The 23,805-nt window shown below is 38.5% G+C and overlaps 2 protein-coding genes across 6 annotated transcripts; one reads left to right on the forward strand and one right to left on the reverse strand.

Annotated features, from left to right (window-relative positions):
- Nucleotides 1-1,289: 1,289 nt before the first annotated feature.
- On the reverse strand, nt 1,290-19,557 carry wdr33 (WD repeat domain 33). 5 transcript variants are annotated; one of them, XM_081375023.1, is made up of 24 exons: nt 19,331-19,522; nt 19,039-19,168; nt 16,617-16,829; nt 16,462-16,530; nt 16,274-16,378; nt 16,055-16,150; nt 15,792-15,943; nt 14,172-14,269; nt 10,270-10,396; nt 8,771-8,925; nt 8,606-8,684; nt 8,364-8,474; nt 7,967-8,061; nt 7,792-7,878; nt 7,549-7,688; nt 7,291-7,443; nt 6,429-7,166; nt 6,255-6,318; nt 5,346-5,586; nt 5,170-5,241; nt 4,747-4,892; nt 4,557-4,658; nt 3,522-3,716; nt 1,328-2,479 (listed from the first exon to the last, which is right to left on the reverse strand). In XM_081375023.1, the coding sequence occupies exons 3-24, from the start codon at nt 16,818-16,820 to the stop codon at nt 2,310-2,312; spliced, it is 3,399 nt and encodes a 1,132-aa protein (XP_081231149.1). In that variant the 5' UTR covers nt 16,821-16,829; nt 19,039-19,168; nt 19,331-19,522; the 3' UTR covers nt 1,328-2,309. The 5 variants fall into 5 exon arrangements, with proteins under 5 accessions (XP_081231150.1, XP_081231149.1, XP_081231148.1 ...); XM_081375022.1 differs by lacking the exon at nt 19,039-19,168 and having other exon boundaries at nt 19,331-19,529; XM_081375026.1 differs by lacking the exon at nt 4,557-4,658 and having other exon boundaries at nt 19,331-19,529.
- A 1,130-nt stretch (nt 19,558-20,687) lies between these two features.
- dusp28 (dual specificity phosphatase 28) lies at nt 20,688-23,792 on the forward strand. The gene is made up of 3 exons (XM_081375045.1): nt 20,688-20,853; nt 21,096-21,688; nt 21,819-23,792. Exons 2-3 carry the CDS (start codon nt 21,344-21,346, stop codon nt 21,942-21,944), a joined length of 471 nt encoding a protein of 156 aa, XP_081231171.1. The 5' UTR covers nt 20,688-20,853; nt 21,096-21,343; the 3' UTR covers nt 21,945-23,792.
- Nucleotides 23,793-23,805: the final 13 nt, after the last annotated feature.

Genomic DNA, 23,805 nt, shown 5'->3' on the forward strand with positions numbered 1-23,805 from the left:
AAATTAGTTACGTTGACCAACAAAGTGTTGAAATTGAGCGGTTTCTCATTTATCGCCACACTATTGACAATGGACCTTTTTTGTCAAATAATGTGTAAGTCAACACTGAAGGCAAAAAAAGCTGTGGGACATAAAACAAATCACAGATATATACAGATATACAGTGTGGTTGAGATCTTTGTTTGCATGCTCTCACAATGCATGACTTCCATGATGGCTCTCCAGACAGCAAACATTGTAATGGTGTACCTTTTGAAACTTCAGAGATGTGTAATATTCAATATTTCTCTCCTACTCATTCTATTTGATGATTAATATTCATGAGCAACAGTTCTCTGGTCAAGTGAGATCAATGCGATCAGTGCCGTGATGCTGCAGATGTAGAACCAAAACAGAATTATCGACTGGAAAAAAAGTGTAGTGTTGCACAGAGTCGTAACCAGGCCCGAAACAACGATCCCAGCTGCAAGAAATTTGTCTGTTCACACTGAATGCAAAAATGGATGGGGTATGATGAAAACATGGGGATACAAAACAGCCAATCAAAACGGTTTTCCTTCTTTGCGCATTCTCCCACACTTGCAACACGTGTAACGTAAAACACATACCTTCTATTTATAACTTTCAATGCTTCGCTAGATAAAATGATTTTAATTGTTTTTTCATGAAAAAGAGTTTGTGTGTAGGCAGAGCTAAAAACCCACAATGTGTACTGTTCTCTGTGGTTAATTAGGACAAAAACTATGGGAGAGAAAGCTTGAGAGATTTATCATCACTTTGTCAAACCTGGGGTGCGTTTCCCGAAAGCATCGTTGGCCAACTATGGTCGCAAGTTCATCGCAATGTCCATTGAACTCTATTGGTAACGACGGAACTTACGACCATAGTTGGCCAACGATGCTTTCGGGAAACGCACCCCTGGTTAGGACAGGGTCAAAGCTGGGCTGATCTGTTCTCCTGGTGATCTACCTTCCTGCCAAGTTTAGATGAACTTGAAACGCACCTGAACCAATCAAGGCTTTGGAGGTAGTTAAAATACACATGCATGTAAAGGTGGGTTGAAATGAATGAGCAGTCTTTTCGCTCCACTGACTTCCTTCCAATCATACCCATGCAATTGTGGGAGACGACTGGAAATGCAATCTCATGAAAAAATAAAATAAAGTTTGTGAACTGACTTGCACATTCACAACGAGAAGACGTGACTAATAGAGGATCTCAGGCTAGCGTGACTTCGCTTCTGTAGGGAACGTGGATCTCCAGAAGCAGGACTGACACTCCCACCTTCAAGAGTTCATATCAGTGTAATAAAAACACACAAAGAAGTGGGTGAAACCAAAGTAATGACAAGAGCAGAGAAAGTTTACATAAATTTTGCACATTCTATTATGGTTTCATACAAAAAAAGGACAAAACAATATGACAATTTTGTGACAAACTGTACACATAGGAACAAAGTCTGCAGCTTCGTCTCTCAGAGTAGCCTGGTAATGTTACAGAAATATTATCTCCATTATTTTACATAAAAATGAAATTAAATAAACAATGCTGAGTCACTGGGGGAACGAAACATTCAAAAGACCATTTTTCTCTAGTAATAGACATAGTCCTCAAGACGATGCCTAGAGGCCTTTTACCTAGATTGAGTTGCATTTGCTGGCTGACAGAATCTGACTGAGGAATTCAATGGTACACAATATGTTTTGTGTTTGATACATCAGAATCATTGAGGCCCCTCCCCCAAAAAAAGGAAAGACACAGGGGGCTCGGGTGCTGGTACAAATTCAGTTGCCATTGTCCAAGTGAACCACAAAGCAGGTCAGCTGCTCAGTGCAGGGAAGGGATTTCTCTTAAGCATCTACAGAGAGTTGTACCATGCATCACAAATACAGTTTCCTGGACCAAAAACACAAGTCCATTACAAGAGATGTTTCTTGTCACACCATGATGTGTCCCCAGTTATTATTCTCACAATTGACGTAAGGTCAGAACAAATCCCACGTGTCACAAGTACACCAATCAGGTGGCAAGAGGCATCATAAGCCAAAACATTTGGCCCTGGATAACTGGTACCCACCACCTTCCGTCTGATACATCATAGAGAAAAAGCTAAGCCTTAGCCACCAATTAAGGGTTCCACGCTGATTTATACTGAAGTGCTTCCAGACACCTGTCCAAGCCTGGAAGCACCTGAAAACTGTTCAGACCCTCAAGGAAGCTGATTTTGTAGCCATGTGTGGTTCTTTGTTGTCCCCTGTCCTCATTGTGGTTTTGCCTCAGTGTTCCCAGAGAAGCAGGCGTGACCATTACTACCGGCCGCGACCACCTCTCATAACACCGCGTGGAGCCCCTCGTCTGACATTTGGACCCACATTGGGACCAGGACCCCCTGGGTTAGGCGGCCCACCACGGCCCCATCCACCTCTTCCTCCCCGTGATGGAGGCCCATACCCACCTTCCTCTCTTGGTGATGGCCGACCTATGGGGAGTTGGATAATATTAGTATGCAGAATGCCATATTATGTATTTTACTTTAAAGGGGTCATGAGTTGAGAAATCAAATTTTCCTTGAGCTTTTGATATATGAAAGGTAATCGTAAAACGAGGGATCTGTGAATTGGCCTACTTGTGACGTCAGAGAGCAGCGAAACACCGCCTCAACAGAGACCAACGCCTAATTCTATAGCCCTGCCCACCAATTCGGACATGATTTGTAATAGGTAAATTACATAGGCTTACGTGGCGCTAAACCGGATCGAGCTACCAAGCAATAAAATGCCGCTGAGGATTACAAAATATTGTGTAGTGCCTGGCTGTGGAAGAACACAGTCACTGCATAAGCTTCCTTCGGATTCCAATTTTAGGAATGCGTGGTTGAACTTTATTCTTAACGAAGTTCCAGCTCGCATGGGTAAGCCATTGTGCGTTTAATCGCTTTATTTCACCACGGATTCGTAAATAAGACACGGGTCAAGGCTGGATTTGCAGACAGAATGTGATTTAAAAACGATGCTGTGCATTGCTGTATATATATGCTGTATATTGGATCCGACAGGAATGGTGCAACACACTTATTTGAGTAAAAAATGTTTTTTATATGTGCTAGAATTACATTGTTACAGATCGTTTGATATCTACTGATCCTGCGATTCGTGATGAGACTCTGGGTCGAACATGTATGGGCGAATCATTCCGGTTGCCATTTTTCCACATGGGAAGTTTTCAAACAATTCCCCACGTGAAACTCATTTTAATATGCAAAACTGTTATCCAATCATAGCAGTGGGTTTTTACTTCCAAGTCTTGCGGCAATGCAATGCGGCACGCCCATAAAAACTGGGCGTTTCAGGAGCTAGGCGCAAAAACGGTAGAAAATAGCCTATTACTTACTCATTATGATGTTTTTGAATGTAAAAACCACGCGAACATCATAAGTTGACCTCAGACAACAGTATAATTTTTTTTTAAAGGCAGTTCATGACCCCTTTAAAACAAATCATTGTCACTTATCCATCGCTCACCTGCTCTGTCATCAGGCACTGCACCAGGGGAGTCCATGTCACCAGTGCCTGGTCCGTCATGCCATGGGCGTTTGCGTGGGGGCAGCGAGGCCATATCCATGCCCTGTAGAGAGGAGGAACGCTCTCGACTGGCTGGAGACGGACTGTCATGTATGTTGTGGTCTGGCCGCTGACCATCCCGATAACTCTCATGACCTGAACACACACATACACACCAACATGAATTTGATTGGATCTTTGATGTTAAGCTTGAACTATGCCTTTACATAAAGCTTAAGTTAAAAGTACACTACGGGACTAAGAAAAAAAAAAAAAAGAACTGCTTTACTGTTTATATTATGCAACATCTGTTTTCTTGAAGCACATGCGGACACAATATATCAAGTGTAGACGATGTTTCAAAAATATACACCTGTATAGAGCTTTGAAATTTACTGTGTAATAAGTTTTCTCATGAAAACATAAAAAAAAATTAAAGTGGCCGACACAATAGCAGTTTTAGGCTCCATGTATGTTTTGATTTTTACTTTGTGCTGAAAAATGAATCAAAACAACAAAGAAATGAAAATGGAGCAAGACAATAATTAAGACAGAGATGGGCACCAAGGGCTTTCCGTTCTTCATAAAGAATTCCAAGTAAGGTTACGGGCTGCCCACAAACTATACCCTGTTGTCAGCTAGTCTAATATTTAAGGTTTTAAACAGACCCCATCCTGTCATCTCCTCATTGGTCATTTCATGTCACTGCTCTCACTACATTGCTTACACTAAAAGATGTCCTTGTTTCTGAGGCAAGTTACAGACTATGTTGAAATCCACACACCTAACTGTCCCGTCATCCAATTTGGCTTTGATCTGACTTTTTTGTTGTTGCAAAAAAAAAAAAAGAAGTGTCTGTGACTGGAAAATGTGGGCTAAAATCATTTAGTGTGCACTCAGCTTTATGGCCTCAGTTAAAAAATGGGAATTTGCTCAAGCACGTCTTACTGCACTGCAACAAGAACATTTATTGGCATCCCCTTCATGCACTTCTACCTGAATCTCGCCCTCCCTCCCAGCCCTCCTGGTTTCTTCCTCCTTCATAGTGAGAGGGATAATCATCAGGAGTTGGGAGAAGCCCCTTTCTTCCTACACCACCTAAGAAAGATGTCATGTTCAAACCTGACACCTCAGTTTTAATGGACGCAACGTGAGCTCAAGGACTGGTGAATAGAATAGGATCTACCTCCTCTTGGTGGCCCACCACGTGGTCTTCCTCTTCCTCCCCATCCTTGGCCCATGTCTTCTTGGGAATCAAAGCTCTCATCTCCGCCATACTCCTCTTGGAAGCCGCCCATTCCACCACGCCCACTTGGGCCACCTCTCCTGTATCTGTACATTCAGAGACAGACAAAGAAAAATCAAGTATTTATCAATCAGTGGACAATTCTGGCCAAAGATCAGAAAATATCTGTACAGGCTCATGCTAAAGAGTATACTTTGAAACGTTTGAATGATCGACAGGCAGAAAAGGAAGCATACCTCAGACTTTAGTGTCATGTTTCAGTCTTAAGAATCATTTTGAATAATTTGTATTTCTTTCTTTCTTTCTGCCAGAACACAGTAAAGCTAATTCTTGGCTAAATCTCAGGTTGCACGCAACACTTACGAATCATCTCCATGCGGTGGCCGTCTCTGCCTCTGGTCAAACTCCTCACCAGAACCCTCATACCCATCATACCTGTAAAGATGTCACCAGACACAAATTTCACATTCTAATCCATATAACTCAAGACATTTAAGAAAATCAGAATATATATTCATGTTGTGCTGAATGTAGCATACCTGTCGTGTCCCATGTACTCTCCATCATGTGAAGAAAACCTTTCCTGGCCCTCCCATTGGCCTCCTCTGTGACCTCCAGAGTATTCCTGTCCCGAACCCCCAGGGCCTCTTCTCCAGCCCTCTTGATAACCCCCATCATCACCCCAGTACTGGCCTCCATCAGAGCCCTGACCAGCTCCTCCTGGGCCTTGTCGCTCCGATGGGGGTCCCATGTGATGGTTAGGTCCTCGAGGAGCATCTCCTTATAAAAACAGACAAGGAGAGTGCATATGTGTTATTAAACCTTAACCATAAAATCACACCGGAACATTCAAATCTGCGTTGGCGTTGACCCAGAGAAAGCATTTATCAGCTTCACAAATATTCTTTTCAATCACACAGTATCATTATTTCTGCTACAAATATTCATAATCACAGAAGTACCAGGATAAAAGTTTATAGTTTGGATAAAAACACTGATGTCTACAGAAGCAGTCAAAATAAAGCAAATCACCTTTTGAAAGTAACTTGGTGCTTTAAATAACGATTGTATAGATTACATTGTTATACCACCAGGTGCCGACAAGTGACTGATAAAATGTCATTGAATCATTCATTCAAAAGATTTGTTCAAAAACAGATTAATCCAGTAATGAAACAAGTGAATTACTTATGAGTGAGCCATTGAATCATTCTTTCAAACCAGGTTTTTAAAATAATTCAGATAAATTAAACATTTTAAATAGACTGCAGCAATCAATATTTCATCAGTACCTCTAGTAAATCATGTTATTTTGTTTAGTTGTCTGTTCGGAATCATGGGAGAATCGTGATCTCTGTTCGAAACCAAAAATCGTGATTCTCAATTTTTCCAGAATGGTGAAGCCCTAATATGAGTAACATTTCTTCCTTCAAGAGGCTGAGCATTACCTTTCCCATTAGGACCCTGTTGTCCCATTCCATGCATCATTGACTGAGGCCCAGGATTCTGTCCCTGAAAGACATGCACAAAATTTCAGCAATAGAAGCTACTCTGACATTTATTCAGTTGCATCTCTTTGTCCTAAACATTCACAGATGTGTTCATTCCAACGGTTTCTTCACCTGGTTGAACTGTCCTCGGTTTCCATCACCCATGTGTGGTGGTTTGCCTTGCATGTATGGTGGAGGGCCCTGCATATTGCCTGGAGGTCCTTGCATGTTTCCTGGTGGCCCCTGCATGTTGTTTGGTGGTCCATGCATACCCCCTGGAGGAGGCCCCATTCCATGCATATTTCCCATGCCCTGCATATTGCCATGAGTCCTGGGTGGAGGCCCCATCATACCCCCTTGCATGGGTCCCTGATGGCCCATCATGTTTCCATGAGGCACAGGCCCCCTCATGTCCTGATGCATCATTCCACCCTGTGGAGGCCCCTGTCCTCGCGGTGGTGGTCCCATCATACCGCCTGGAGGTCCACCAGAACCCGGGGGCATTCCTCCAGGGGGGGGTCCTTGCATACCTCTGGGGCCAGACATGCCAGGAGGACCCTGGGGTCCCATGTTCCTGTGAGGGCCAGGATGACGTGGAGGTCCCATCATGCCCTGTGGAGGAGGACCCTGGTGCATAGGTCCTGGTGGGCCCATTTGGCCGGAAGATATGAATGGACCAGGTATTCCACCTGGTCCCACTGGAGGCATGTTGTGCGGCATTTGTTGTGGAGGCATGGATTGAGGGAAGCCTTGTGTTGGAGGGGGCATCGGACCACCCTGCCCTGGAAAGGGAGGCACTGGCCCTGACTGTCCAGCAGGGGGAGGCATTCCCTGCTCTTGTAATTGTGCCATTCGATCCATCTTCAGTTGCTATAGACAAAAATATATTTTTTTAATAAAAATTAATTAACCAGTGTTGATATGCATAACATAGTGATGATTCACATGCTTACAGCACAATGCTAAAGCTGTACATGTAAGCATGTTAGCTGACCTCGAGCAACATTGGGTTTGTATACTGCAGGGCAGCCATTTCCTGCTCAATCTCTGCTTGCGTCTTCTTCTTGCCATCTACTTTCTTCTCATCCTTCCTTTCTTTTGGAACCTCTCCAGGAGCCATTGCTGGAACCTTATTCTCTGCCCAGGCCTATTGAATGAGATAGACAGAAGGACAGACAACTAGCCACAAGATCCAAACCACAGTACGTCTGGCAGTGCTACTAAAACATATGTATAAGTCCATCATACTGACCTGTTGAAACTGAGCTGGAATAGGTTTTGCATAAGGAACTTTTTTAGTCGGGGGCTTTTTTTGGTCCTTCAGCATAACCTCTTCCATTCCCCAGTCCAGCCCAGGGATGCTCATCTCAGGCTCTGCTACCATATCTTTTCCTAAGCACACAATCACAATTTATCAATAACCAACCAATTACCTATACATGAATACATTGAACGTCAATAAATATTGACTGTGATCATGTATGTGTGTGCTAACCAGTTTGTTCTTGTTCCATGGCAGCCTTCAGCGTTTCTGGGATCCCCATGCCCGGAATGGCAGCAACATTATTGGTCTCCATGTCATCTAGAATTACCCCAGGATAAAGCATTATGAATTCATATGTACATCCTCTATAAGGCTTCCAAATTGCAAGAGGACAAGGGACACTAACCATATTCCATCCCATCTTCTGACATTCCAGGCAACAAGTTCAGATTGTATCTGTCCCGCATCTTGTCCCCTGGTCGATTCCTTGTCCAAAATTTGCTGAGGGAGTGATCGCAGAGCAATGAGCTAAAATCTATGCATTTTAGGTTTACAATTTTAATTTCTTTGTTTCTGACAGTTCACTTAACTGTATGGAATTTATTTAATTTATCAATGTATTAATTTAAATCTTAATAAAGGAGTGTGGTAAATAGCATATTGTTTGCTGCAACAAGAAATGTAACAAAAATGTTATCGAGAATTGGGAACTTCACTGTTATTGGTATTGGCAACTGAAATTTTGGTAAATGTAACAAACAACCCTGTGCCAACCACATGAACATTTTGTTACACTCACTCACCTGGTGTGGTCGTTAGACCCAGAACACAAGATGTGGCCCAGTGGATGCCAGGCTAAACTCCAGATCATTCCTTCATGAGCCATCTCCATTCCTCCCACTTCTTTCTCCACACTAGCAAAATATTTCAACCACATTAGCAGTCAAATAACATGCGACAAAGTTAAATTTTTGACAAAATTCAATTTTCAATTTTGACTAAAGCTACCATATATGGATACAGAAAGCATCTGAACGGAGCTTACCCTACATTCCAAAATAGCAGCGATCCATCAGAGCCTCCACTGGCAAACATGCCTTCATGAACTGGGTGCCAGGCAACAGCTGCAAGTCGAAAAACATGAGTATAGTACACACTGCTTCACCACCACAAGAGCCATTCATACACTTTCTCATTAGGATTATAATACCTGTGGCTTCTTTCTTGTGTCCTCTAAAAATCTGTAGCTCCTCTTTGAGGTTGCGGATGTCAAACAGTTTGCATAAATGGTCACGTGACGCCGTCAACAGCCAGTTGCCATTGAGGTTCCACTTCACCTCCATGACAGTGTTTTTATGCGCATGTCTGAGGACAAAACACAACCGAAAGATTAATAGCCCCACTTAATCGCTTTTAGTTGATTAAGTACTCCAACCCTTTAGCATAAAAAGTTTTTACAATTAATGCTAAAACAGCATACCATTTTTATTGTTAAATGGCTTAATACATCGAAGTAGCTCTTATCAAACCATTTGCGGTCTGCTAATTTAGTTTTTTTTTTTTTTAACATATAGGCATGGTTTCATTTCTCAGTTTACAGTGTAAAACTCAGAAAAACCCAGGTGGCGGTTCGAGATTGAGCCGAATGCGTACAAGTAAATGGGCTTCAGATACAAACCTAAACATGTACACAAAAATGTCAAAATGCCTTTTTGGATAGTATTCACATAAACACTGTGGGTTAATGTACGCAGTAAATGTACACAGTTGAGAAAGAACACGTGTAACAGTATATTGGATCTGTGCATCAGCTCTTAAAGTGACAGCAAACTAATATACCAGCTGCATTCTGTCATTAATGATAATCAAACAACAAATGACAAAAGGTATTCAGTCAAGATCAGTGAGTGATTTTCCTAAGTAGCTTTAATAAGAATTAATCTATATTCAGTATGTACAGTGAGACTATGCAGTGTTATTTTACATTTGATTATTCAATCTTTTTTTATAGGCTATTACATACTGTATCTGAATACCATGGTTAGTGCATCTTCCTGAAATTAAAACACTGTTTATTTAATTTGTATTTTCATTCTCTTGTAAGTATTTGTCAGTATTTTGTTTGTAATTAGTTTCTTTGTTCTTATTGTATTGCTGACCGTTTAATTAAGTAATTGTTTTGAGGACCCTTTTCTTACATTAGTTTACAATAGTATTGTTTTTTTGAAGTATTGATAATTGTGAAATTTTCCCGATATTTAAAATTACTCATATCGTGAAATAAGACTTTGATCACATAACCCACCAATAATCGTGTTAAATATTCTTGATTATGATTTTTGCCATAATTAAGCAGCCCAGACTGAGCATCAAATGCAACAACGATAAGGAGAAGCATTTGTTGTTGTTGAGATGTGTACGTGTCGGAGGATTCATGCAAGAAAGATTAAGATGTGCACCGGTTATTTTCCTCTGCTTTAAGAACAGGAAGAGGATGGACTAATACAAATCAAAAAGACCATTTGTTGAGCAAAGTGTAAACAGGTTGCAAGAGACTATAAGAATGAGTTTTGAGTAAAATTGTTAGATAATCAGCTGGCATCTCTGCTTTGTTTATTGAAACGAAGTATATCTTTTGACACCTTGAACTCCTGACTCGAGAAGTTTCTACAGAGACAAAGATTGACTTCTGCCACCACACTAACTTACAGTGTTGCCAAACTTTGTCCAGTCTTTGGGTCCCAAAATTTGATAGGTTGCTGGCTGTCTTTGCTGCCGGACACCACCAAACCCTTTGTGGGATGCCAATCAACACACTTCACGTCTGCTCCATGTCCTGGAAACATATGTAGGGTTTCGAATGAGTTTGTGACATAAAAAGAGAAACATATTGTGTATTTGCATATATTTTTCTTTAATATTTCAGAAAAACATTGTTACTCAAGAGTAACACTTTTATTGCTTTTGATCCCAAATTAAGCATTATGTTCCATATATATGTGCCATAATATTTTACTACTCATTAATAAGCAAAGCCAGCCTAAGTAAGCCATAACAAAACACATTTTATTGGATTAAACTCCATTATTAATCAAGTCACATGCCACTGAATTAGCAAAATAATAAATCTAATAAAATTCATAGACAAATGGGACACTTTGACTATCAAATAATGGCATTATTTAAAAGGGCACATCATCTGATTGTCACAAAAACATAAATTATTAATTTATATTAATGTCTGGGTGAAGCTGCATGAATCCTTAGCTGCATTTTTAGTTGACAGATGAATGAACACTTGTGTGTTTGCACAAACATGAGGAAAAGAAAGAAAGCCTATAGTTAAATGGAGTGAAAATCCCTGTTGTAAAAGAATGTGAGTTCTGTTTTTATGCAAATCTGCGAGATCTTTTTAAAAGTAACTTTAAAAAGTTAACTAAAAAAGAAAAGCAAGAGTCCTATTTTTATTAATGATAAAAATCAGGCCCATTCTAGATCACTGTAACAGTTTACTGCCAAATTGACAATATTGTGCCTTCTTTAATTCATTATTATTTCAATCATATGGAGATCCAGTAGGTCATAAATTGGGTGAAAGTAATCTCTTTACTTAAATTTCAGGGCACTGTCACTGTCTTAACTGGTACACTATTGAAGAGCACACAGATGCAAATTTCAAACTACCTTCCAGCAAACGAGCATAAAAAAAGTATATGCATCTTGTGAGGGTGAAATATTTGAACTCTCAAAAGTACACAAAGTACTCGACTTGAGTTGTTACAGGACAAAGATTAAAAACCTACCATTAAGCACAAGCTTTATTTTTTGTTTTATTTTAATCACAAAGCTTCCATACCCAGTCACTCACATTATTTTTTTGCATTAATCACACATTGAGTTTTCATGTTTTATGACTTTCTATAGACGTAGTGGTTTATATACTGTACAAACTGTATTCTATCCCCTTACACTAAACCTACCCATCACAGAAAACTCTCTACATTTTTACAAAATTAAATAAAAAATATCACTTAGTATGATTTATAAGTTGTTTTCCTCATGTAGATAAAAAAAAAGTTTTGGATAATGCCATCTTTGTGGGGACATTTTGTCCCCATAACGCAGGACACACATACACACAAAAGAAAACATCTGAGATGAAAAGGACTGGCACTGTTATTGAACTGAATATTAAACAACAACAATAATAACAGACTAAAATCCATAAGTCCCACCATGGTCATCATGTGTCAACTAATGGCTTTTTTAAGTAGTTTAAGGTACATTACATGTTCTTCAGTTTTATTACTTTTCAAACAAGAAGCCCATTACCATGTGATGATGTCTGTGCATTTAAGGTGGAATATTTTTTCCAAAATGGTGAAAGGTCAGGTTATACATGTCTCGCATACATAAATGAGTATGTTGCTGGTATTGAAAGAGACAAATGCCTCATCTTCACTACATTGTAATAAACACAAATATTTCAAATTATGCCAGAAGGATCAACTCTTTTTAAACAAAGTCAACAGAAGTGAGCAGCAATTTTTCTTAAAGCGCTGAAACAGCAAGTACATTGTAACGAGCGATACAGGCAAGTGACGGTTTATTGGTTTGACGGTTGAAATGCTACAGTGCGTGCAGAATTATTAGGCACGTTGATTTTCTGATCAAATTTTTTTTCCAGGCACATTTGACCAATTCCAAACCACGTTAATCTTAATAACTACTATTACTTTTGTATTTTATCATTTGTAAGTGATAATTGTTCATGAAGGCTGGAAAGAAAAAACGCCTTATATGCAGGTGTGCATAATTATTGGGCACGTTTTCTTTTACAGATAAAATAAGCCAAAAAAATATGAAATGCCCAAGAGGAGGATGCAATACTAGAAATTGCAGTTAAGGCATGACTATTGGACAGTGAAATGCTCATTGGGTCAGACAAAAACAGGTGGAGAAGAAAAGATGTTCACTGCAAAAGAATTAAGGTGAAGAATTAAGTGTGAAACCATCAGGAACCCTTTAGTCTCCAGTGCCACCATTTCCATTTTCTAGAACTGCAACCTCTCTCCTACCCTGAAGTCCGTTTTGCAGAGATGGACTATAAATGAACTCAAAAAACGTACTGCCAGACTCTGGAAGATGAATTCTTCAAACAGTGGTGCGAGAGGATGTGGTGATGGTCCTTCAAGAGTCATTCTCAATCTGTCTGTCTATAAAGCCTATAAAAAAAACAGTCTTCATGTATTTTACTACACTTCAGCTTGTGAATCTTATTAAGTGGGGGTCATTTTTTAGGATTCTTTACCCAACTGAAGTCTCTGAGATCCTGCCACCTTATACTTCTGGAGACTCCAGGTAGGTTGCAGTTCTGGAAAATGGTGGCGCTGGAGACTAAAGGGTTCCTAATGGTTTCACACTAAATTCTTTTGCAGTGAACATGTTTCTTTACTTCTCCACCTGTTTTTGTCTGACCCAATAAGCATTTCACCGTCCAATAGTCATGCCTTAACTGCAATTTCTAGTATTGCATCCTCCTCATGGGCATTTAATAATTTTCGACTTTTCAGTCCGAGTTAAATCTCTTTTTTGGCTTATTTTATCTGTAAAAGAAAATGTGCCTAATAATTATGCACACTTGAATATAAAGCGTTTTACATTTCCAGCCTTCATGAAGAATTATATATCACTTATACATGATTAAATAGAAAAGTAATAGTAGTTATTAATATTAATGTGGTTTGGAATTGGTCAAATGTGCCTGGAAAAGAAAATGCTCAGAAAATCAACGTGCCTAGTAATTCTGCATGCACTGTATATGCTAACCTAACTCAGCAAGTTTAAATTTGATTCTGTACTAGTGTGATTTTCAAAAGCAATACATGATGAGAGATGGCTTAAAGCTTATAAGATATAAGAATGTTTTAATGTTTTAAGAATGTTTAGCTATAAGAATCTTAAGTCATAGGAAAAAAGGTTAGATTTTTTTAAGATAACTGATCATCACTAGATTTGATAATCTGTTTGAAAAAAGATTGAGAAACAAAAATATTTTAACAATATCTTAACCTTTCTACTACAAAATGTTTTGTTTTTTTGGCAGTAGTACTGCAGCAATAGCGCACCACATTATTAATGTTATTTTACACAAGACTTTAATACCCAAAACACAGGGTTATTAGACGCAATAGTTTGCAGATACAAGCAATAAAATCCTCATACAGAAAGCTTTTTTTTTTTTCATGTTCATGTGCATTAAAATTTCCACAAGAAATAAAATTAATTCCTAAAAAAAAAAAGGTGTACAAAAGACTATTAAGAGAGAAAAATATATATTTGGCATAAATAGATATCATAAAAAAGGATTTATCAGTAAAATATTAGTTATAATCTCAAATAAATAAATCTGTAATAAATATTTAAATTGCAGACCCATGAAAACTGCCAAAACAATGCAAGAACATGAAACTGATACCGCCAGCCCATGGTAAAGTGTGCAGATTTGTGTGAAAGACAACATGAAGACTTGTGTTTGTGAACCCAGATGACAGTGTAATTTTGTTCAAAGGAAAGCGTTTGTGAATATCTCCACATCTTATATAACATACCTCTCAGAATTCTTTCCTCATGACAGCGCAGAAAGTCCCAGATGCGTACAGTTCCATCATCAGAGCAAGTGGCAAATTTATTATCCGTAGGAGAGAAACTGAAGACACAGCAGGGAGAGAATCAACAATGAAGGACAACATAGCAGTTCTCTGTGGGCTGGACATCTTACAGGGGCGCTTTGAGTTGATCTGACAAGGAACCATCCATCTCTTTAGCAGACAGCTCACTCTACAGAACAGTCTTATACTCTCGCTTCATTTTTTTTTTTTCCACATCTCTAATTTAAAAAAACAAAAACAATCAGATGCTAAAACTATGTGGGCTGCTCATAGACAGCACACAAGCTAAAAGGATTGCAATAGTTAAAACTGCCCACACATTTCCCTGAATTCTGAGCCCTGTCATACAACATCAGAAATAGGAATGAGCATATTAAAATTTATTTACTTGTTTGGTTCGATCAGTGAACACAATCATCTCTACACAGACCGCTCTTCCTTCCAGAGGGCACACAAGCTGGTTCAAGCATTTGGCAAAACTGAGCCTGCCTCAGTTTACCAACTCACTCTTTGACCTCCAAAAACACACCATTACTTTACTATTTCTACAGACAAATGAAGCAGAATTATCACACCACCTAACACCATGAAGTACTAGTGTTAACCACAGTGCTCAAAAGTTCTTAAGATTACCACTGAAGTAAGCAAAAGCCTCTCTTCAGCAGGTTTTACTTCAACCCATGAGCCATTTGTATAAATTGATTACACTGGCTTTAAATTTGTGGCTTCCTTTTTTGTTTTTAAATATCGTAGGTGAAATTGCATTTTATTGCATCAGAAAGAACGTCACATGCCCTGCATTGTGTCTGAGTTAACAGAATGAAAAGGAGAGTGCCAATGAATAAAAAAAAACCTGGATTTCACTGTGAATGAAAATGTTGCCATGTGCATTTATACCCGTAGAGTTGCATCGAAGTGAAATATCTGACTTATTTATTCTTAAAAATCTTTATTTAGAGGCAGTATTTTTATTAGGGAAGACTTGTTTTATGGGACTGACTGAAAGTGTGGCACAGGCTCTGATGGCCAGTCGGGACAGCACAGCTCCTGTCTCATTGTTAAACCATTGTGAACTGAAACTTGAAGTTGTGTAGTTTTCCTACAATTACACCAGCGCAAGGACAAGACAAGAGTCCAGCACCTCCAATACGGAGGCTCCATAAACCCTTCCAACAAACACGTTAGTCCCTGAGGGTCTTTTTAACGGACGTGTTTTTTTTTTTTATTATTCTAGACTGCATGTTTCATCACCTTAGAATATAAATAATTGGAAATACTTTATTTAAAAGTGTGAGAAATACACCTTTTCTGTACAAAGTAATTATGTATATAAAAGATAAGGATACATAACTCATAAGCCACAGGTGACAAATAAATGCAGTGTTGCAACAACAACACACACACGTGTCAATAATAAAGGACATGAACATTGAGCAGCACAGGGAAGAGTATATCAGAACTGACAGCACTGAGGAGAGCCCCCTACAGGCAGAGCCCTGCCACTGCAGGGGCAGTAACAGGCTCGGGTTAACTACAGAAAATGGTAGATTTTGTATAGACCTGGCCTCTCTAATCGCCTCCTTGTGAGCCTGGAACATCTTGACGTTATTCATGTTGGACTGCCAGTACTTCACGTAACCTCCATGGTCAGCAGTCAACATCCACATGTCATTGTGAGACCAGGTCATTGCCCTGACAGGGCTGTCATGAGCCTATGAGAACAAAGAGAAGAAAAATTGATAAATAAGCAAGGGCCTTTTAGCAAGCTTATGAGGTTGAGGCAAGGTGATGTGCCTCAAATCAAAAACATGGTCTCTGGTTACCTGCAGAATTGTCTCAAAGTTAAACGTGAGCCCATTCCATAAAGTGAACTCCCCGCTGGAGGCACCCGTTACAAGCCGCCTGCCTTCAGGAGTCCACTATAAGAAGGGAAGTAAAGGATACAGAAATATTTAGAACCACCAAAGGACTTGGTTTTATGTGGAAAATTATGTATTTCAACTAGCATAACATACTTTTTAAAATACAAGCCTAACACTTACCCGCACAACAAAAACGGGGCATTTGACTTTGTTGGTGGAGGTTCTGACAAACTTTGTTGTAACAGCATTCATAGAGTTATTAAGCATACCAACTGGAGGAACAAGCTGCAAGAAAAGTATTTTATTAGATATATGAACTTGAAGGAAAAACATACAGAGCTGAGAAAAGTAGTAGTAGTAAAACATACATCATTGTAGCAGCCTGCATCTGGTTGAATAGCACGGAAATCTCGATGATCTCGCTGCCACAATCGATTCTGAAATACAGCAATTAGCCAAATATTAAGATTGCTAGAGGAGGGAGGCTCTGTTTATGTTAGTTCATTTTTTTTCAGGATTATACCTCAAGATATCTGATGACAGATGGATTATAGTCAATGGTCTTGCGGTTGACAGCTTTCCTCATGCGCTTGCCATCAAAAGTGAGCTGCTGCATGGCCTGCTGCTGGGCAAAGTCCGGCCTCTTGTAGAATAGCTGCCGAGGAGCCTGGTGCTGGAACCGGGGCATGTGGAAGAACCGGGGAGGGGAGCCGATATCGGTCGCCATGTTTGACACCTGGAGATGTGAAGGGAAGGACATTTACTACGGGTTTCGAATCACTTTAAATGAACAAAACTTAACCAATTGTGCAATTGGTCAATGGAAAATGTAACATACAGAGAGACAAAAGATCAAAAGATCAAATCTGCCCCATAAGACCATCAACTGGTGAATAAGAAACATCTCATTCTACAGCACAAGGAAACTGTGAACTGCATGTCATAACTTAAGCAACAACAACAACATAAAATAGATACTGCAATCAATCAATATGGTTCTTCAGGATGTGAAGAGAGTATTCAGAAAGAATAAACAGAGTAATTAAGTGAAGATAGACAACAGTACACAAAATAGGGTAAAGACTTTGTAATCAATCCAAAGAAATTATCATAATTATAAATTGGCTTCCATAAAAAAGCAAGCTATGGCATGGTGCAAGTGATATCAATGCAACCCCAAGTTGATTTTAGAAACCTTTTCCGGGGCAGGATAATTTTACATGTCAGAGAACTAACATCAATGTTTGTTGGTATTGAGTATCTGGAAACACTCCATGCTCAAAATGAACTGAACCATGAATAAAATATGGCAGCATCTAAAGCAGTTATTAATGTTATTAAAACTTGAAACACAGATGAAAACAGACATTTACCCTTTCTTAATTTTTAAGAAAGCAGCACAAAGAGAAAAATCAAAGGCCTCTGAGTGAGTTCACGCAGCGTAACAGCGCAGCGCTTCTGGGTTGTACGTCAGAACGTAGGCTCACTATTGGCCGACGCTGGTCATGTGTGTGATGCTGGCCAATAGTGAGCCTACGTTCTGACGTACAACCCAGAAGCGCTGCGCTGTTACGCTACGTGAACTCACGCAGAGGCACACACAGAAGAAAATAAATAGTTGAATAAAGTCATTATTTTTGTTTGTTTTTGCGCACAAATGGTATTCTTGTCGCTTGTTAAACTTATGGTTAAACCACTGTAGTCACTTGGACCATTTTAAACATTGTCAATACTATTTTTCTGGGCTGGCAAGTTTCAATAACATAGAAGCCTATGGAGGAGTGAACCAGCTCTCAGATTTAATCAAAAATATCTTAATTTGTGTTCCGAATATGAACAAAAGTCTTACGGGATTGGAACAACATGAGGGTGAGTACTGACAGAATATTCATTTTTGGTTGACCTATCCCTTTAAAGGATAAAATATTTCACTCATAAGTATATAATTGTGTGTCAATAAAATTGTGCTGTGGTCAGGGTGACTTGAGTCCAATCCCATTCTGGACCCCTTCTTTGTCTATGGCTGGAGCAGTGATTCTCAACTGGTGGGTCACATCCCCCCAACAAATTAGAAATCAGTTCTGTATCCGTTCAGGGCTAATTAACCTGTCATTTGGTAGATACTAGTGAAATTATGATGCTGGTTGAGGTTGGCACAAAGTACATTTTTAGGTTAAAAAAAACCCCAGTGTGTTGTGTCACCACTTGATGGTCTAATGTAAAATCTGCATCCTTAACCAATACCATTTGCGAAGCACTGTCCCAGAGTACCCTAACCACCTCAAAGCCTGTGCAAATGATTAATTATTAAAAAACATACATTTTATTTCACCCTCACAGAGACCAAGAAATTCATACAGCGTATTGTGCATCATCCAGTGCATTATAATACATATAAAAGACACTACACATACAATCAAAACCCAGTTCTTCTGCACAAAAGTAATCATTAACATTACCAGAAACTTAAATGAAAAAAAGTACTTCTCACAGAATAAAAGTGAGAACATTGTCTGTGACTAAACGTGTATTTTGATATATGACACGTTTAGATACTGTATGTATGTGTGATTGATTATATATTCAACTAGTTTTTAAGAGTAATCTTTAGCAGTAGAAGGAACGAATTTAAGAGAAACATTTTGTCCATCCAATGACCTTTTCGCAAATATATTCCGAGTCGACTTAGAGCAATGTAAATGTTAAGAAATCTTCAGTTAAGTGGGTAACATTGACGTGTTTGTGAAGACCAGTAAAACATTTTGAGAGTTAGTTTCATGTTTTCTTTAGGTGGCGTTACATCCCGCATTGATGTAATAACGCAGAGCTCAATTACAAACAAATTTAAAAACCAACAAATCATGAATCAAGTATTAAAGACATGTATCTCTAAAATGCAGACACTAAAACAAAACGTGAATTGGTGGTTGATGCATCATTTATACCTGTAATCTCTTGTTTGAGGTCGTAAATGTCTCTTCAGTTCGAGGTCTGTTAGCTGTTAGCCGTTAGCCAGCTAACACACAATACCTGACGCTACCACAGGCCCTCACAAACACGGCACATTTCCGCCGTCTACCAAAATGAGAATAGAATCTCCTTTAAAAAAGCGTTTATTTGAGAGCAGAATGTGTCCACTGAAGCAGATAATTGAGTGCTGGCTGTGAGAGGTTATTTCTTTCCTGTCTCCCGCAAAGCGTGTTTAAATGGCGCCCGGTCAATACTTGAGAAACTCACCCAAAATATCCAGTGCTGACTGAGTCTATATACCTAAATTTAACACACGACTCTTCCTTGTGGAGACTGTTGTAGTCTCTTTCTGAAAATGAAATGTCAACTGTCTTCAAATTACGCGTCAATTTAATATTTTTTGCATTAAATTACCCCCCCTGCCTCCATCTCGAGGCTTCCTCTCATTCTCGTCGCTTTGAACTCCAAAACGACGTCATGACGCCAGACGTATCGGCGGGAGAACTGCGTCACGGCATGTTTATGTACCGACACCATCCCTGCGTCCCAAAGTGCATACTATCCACCCTATCTCTGCCCTAAATAGTATTGACAATTACTATTGTCACATACTATTTAGTATGGATAGTATGCACATTGGGACGCAGGCCATCAGTGAAACGCGGTGGAGAACCACACACACACACACACACACACACACACACACACACACACACACACACACACACACACACATATATATATATATATATATATATATATATATATATAGTTGAACATAATATATATATATATATATATATATATATATATATATATATATATTTATTTATTTATTTATTTATTTATTTATATAATATATGTAGATGAACATATTATATGTATATATGTATATATACTAAACAGGTTATTTATGAACGCATTATAAATAATGCATAGAGTAAATATATATATTTATATAATATTATATAAGCATGATATTTTATATATATATATATATATATATATATATATATATATATATATATATATATATATATATATATATATATATATACGCATTATTTATAATAAGTACCTCTATTTTTACTTCTGCCTATTTTTGCCTATTTATTTAGTTATTTATTTGATTGTTTATGTGGGTTAGTTAACCCAAACATTTAAATTATGTCATCATCTACTCGCTCCCAGATCATTCTAAACGCATTAATTCAGTTAAAACAAATAAATTAAATAAATTAAAAGGAACAATGAGGAACATTGAATTCACATTCAATGACAATGAATGGAGACTACTCCTTTAAATTCGTAAAGAACAGTCCATTGGGTGGCGCTATGATCAGATCAGATTACTATAAATAAACAGAAGAGCGCTTTTTTTTTTTTTTTTTTTTTTTTTTTATCTCTGTACACTATCACCAACAAATCTGAGGCACAACTGCGGATAAAAAAATATATTATTTGATTATTGAATTCTCCGGGCTGTGAAGGCCAAACAGTGTTTTCAGCGACAAAACGTCAGCAGAACAGGCATAAAATCTAGATTGGTACAGCTGGTTGTCTGGCAAGCTTAGATTTCAAGTAACTGATCTATTTTAAGCCTACCCTGGTCATTGAGCTAGAGGACAGCGTTGATTGACAGTTAAAGGGGCGGGGTCAGTCAGCTGCATGTGATTTCACTGCACGTTGTCTTGTCGTTTTCCCCTGCCATAGAGACTTTTGTGATGGAGGATGATGAGCTCCTGACCGACACATCCGCCTCGAGGATCATCCCTACGCTCAATCTGCAGGTCAGAATGCTTTCTTAATCTGATATTAATGTTAATGTCGTGTTTTGAAAGGCTGAGCATATCCCTGCTATTAAACATGGTGTTCGAGCATGCCCAGTTAACATTTTAAATTATTACTGTACAGTAATAGTACTGTATATTTAGGTTGCTTTACAAAATTAATGTTCCATTTATTATTTTACCTTTGCATGTGTTTGTTCTAAACAGATATTGTTCTCTCTCCTCTCTGTTTTAATCAACAGCTCACTCAGTGTAATGGCATTAGGGTGAAACATCTGACCCTTCTGCTTGCTGATGCATTAGCTATATATAATACTCTAATATCTGACATATGCACCTACCTCTGTTATAATAATACTAGTCTTTACTGAACTTAGTATATAAACCAATGTTAGTTGATGATGGTCATTCATAACTTATGACGTTTCTTCAAGATACATACACAAACATATAGTCACATCACATATATGCAGGCACCATATAGCAAGAAATGCTGCAGTTGAGCTTAGTTACAGACTGTTTGCTAATCAGTAATGCCCAGTCAGCCTGTAACAATGATCTCATCCAGAAGGAGGCGGTCACTTTCTGTATCAATGTGTCAAAGCAGCAACCCTTTCCCACAATGCGGGTCAGCACTTTGCGTGTACCCGTCTATGATGACCCTAGTGAAGACCTGTACAAGTATTTTGATCGCTGTGCTGATGCCATAGCAAGCGAGGCAGAAAGGGGAGGCCGGACCGTTGTGTACTGTAAGAATGGACGCAGTCGTTCAGCTACTGTCTGTGTGGCCTATTTAATGAAGCACCAGGATCTCACCCTAACAGACGCCTTCCAGGTATGAATAGTGTTTATGTCCGATTTAATTCTGATATAATAATATAGTGTTATATAATAATATTCTGATATAATGATAACACTAATATAGTGTTGTTTAACTCTTCTGTAATTCTTATTTGTTCTGACAGGCAGTAAAACATGCCCGATCTGTTGTTGAGCCTAACCCAGGATTTTGGACTCAGCTGGAGCGATATGAACATGAGCTGAAGATCAGGAGGTCAGCCAGCCGCAGATCCAACCCTTCTCCTGTTTAACTTCAAACATTTTCTGACTCTACATTCTCAACCTTTTATTGTTAATATTAGACCTGTTAACATAATGCTTGAATATAGTTAAGGCCTTAGACACTTCACTGTTAAAGCTTGCTGCAAATTATGAATCTCTTTAAATAAGGATATGTGCCTTAAATTATTATGCTCAGGTTTTGAAATTTATTTGCATTTTTTAAGTTTAAATGTAATATTATTTTTTTGAATTAAATAAAAATCCTCAGGTTCATATCCCTTGCTTGCAGTATGAGTAGGCTATCATCTAATTGCCTGTAAATTATGCTTCAGCCTTACTGTTATATTGATGTGACTTTTTTTTCAATTTGGCTAATATATGTTTATAAATTATAATTTAAATAATATTTTTTTATATAATATAATATCCTATATGAAGAAATATAAACATCCTAGCCTAGGTACAACCCTACATTTTGTCCAACAGGATGATTGTTTGAAGAAAGTAATTTTAGGTTATTTTAGCTGCATTAAGGCTCTTTGGAGGGCCTTTTTCTAGACTTTCCTGCCCTTTAATAAACATAGAAAACCTGCAAATTGCTAGAAACACCACAATTGTACATTGTCCTGCTAACTGTTATCTCAGTATGATTTTATTTATTTTGCATAGATAAAATGAAATAAATATTTAAATAATGTTTTATGTAATTGTGTGTGCTTTTCAGAGTAAAACAACCAAAAAACAAAAGTAGTTCTTCCAGCTCACCCCTCAGGGACAGTTACTTAGAGGTCTGTTCATTTAAAAAGGATGTTTGTCTTATTTTCTCAGCTTCCTTTTTCTATGCACTATCCCTTTACCCGCTATGATTTTGTTTTGAATAGGATGTTAGGGTACGTTTACACGACAACGATGTACTAAAAACTGAAAAGTTTATCCTTTGCATTTTTGAAAAGTTACGAGTACTACAGACAACAACTTTGTCAAAACGATCCCCTTTCAACGAATCAACGAAAACTATTAAAGTCCACATGAAATCAAAATTGACCATATTTACTTTGTTTGCCTAAATTGATCGTTTTGTGGTGAACAATTCATCCATGCAAGTCAATCCACACAAAAAAATGTTTTGGCTTCGTAATCTTTAATCAAAATCTGAAAATGCCCCTCCCTTCTGCATTGGAGGACCTTCTCTGATGACGTAGGTTTGAGGAATTGGTTTGGGCAACGCTTAACCACTCCCCTCAAACCGTTAGTCTGTTATGAGCAGAGATGGAGAGGAGGAGCGCTAGAGTAAAACCCTGCCCTCTGTTCAATATTCCGTTTCACTGGGAAATGCGTCACAACACTGGAGAAAAGTCGTTTGCAACTTCCGGTTCACGCAGACTTTAAAAACGCTGTATTCATGCCAGGCCAGTAGTTGGCGATGTCACTACACAACTATAGACTGAACACGTAATATGTAGGCTATGCGATGGAGGCGATAACGGTATAATTTTAAAAAACTTGCACTTTGAAAAAGTTAGTGTTTTCAGGCTCCCAAAACGCAGTTGTCATATGTAAATAAACGGCCAAAACGCATAAAAGTTTCCGTTTTAGTTGAAAACGGTGTCGTGTAAACGGCCCCATAGTATCTGTAACTGTCCAAACTCAGGAATATCTCCAGTGCACGTTGTTTTCTGGGGCGATTGTACACTGTGCTATTTCACTGATCTCTAGTTAAAAACTAAATATAAATTCATATTCATTGTCAACCTTTAAAATGTCTTATATCATTAAGAAATCTACTGTAGTACTGTGTTTTAGAATGTCTCAAATAATATATTAATCCCTCGCGTATAATACATTTTTCTTTTACCCAATAAAGGAATCAAATAACGAGACTTTACAAGT

Source organism: Scardinius erythrophthalmus, assembly GCF_964197995.2.
Source record: "Scardinius erythrophthalmus genome assembly, chromosome: 9".
Lineage (NCBI taxonomy): Eukaryota > Metazoa > Chordata > Actinopteri > Cypriniformes > Leuciscidae > Scardinius > Scardinius erythrophthalmus.

Coding starts and splice junctions, on each gene's coding strand:
- dusp28 (XM_081375045.1), top strand. CDS start 21,344: ATGCTGCAGTTGAGCTTAGTTACAGACTGTTTGCTAATCAGTAATGCC. Junction 21,689..21,818: donor CCCTAACAGACGCCTTCCAG/GTATGAATAGTG, acceptor TTGTTCTGACAG/GCAGTAAAACATGCCCGATC.
- wdr33 (XM_081375022.1), bottom strand. CDS start 16,820: ATGGCGACCGATATCGGCTCCCCTCCCCGGTTCTTCCACATGCCCCGG. Junction 16,151..16,273: donor GCCCCGTTTTTGTTGTGCGG/GTAAGTGTTAGG, acceptor CCCTTCTTATAG/TGGACTCCTGAAGGCAGGCG. Junction 4,659..4,746: donor TGGTGGGCCACCAAGAGGAG/GTAGATCCTATT, acceptor CATCTTTCTTAG/GTGGTGTAGGAAGAAAGGGG.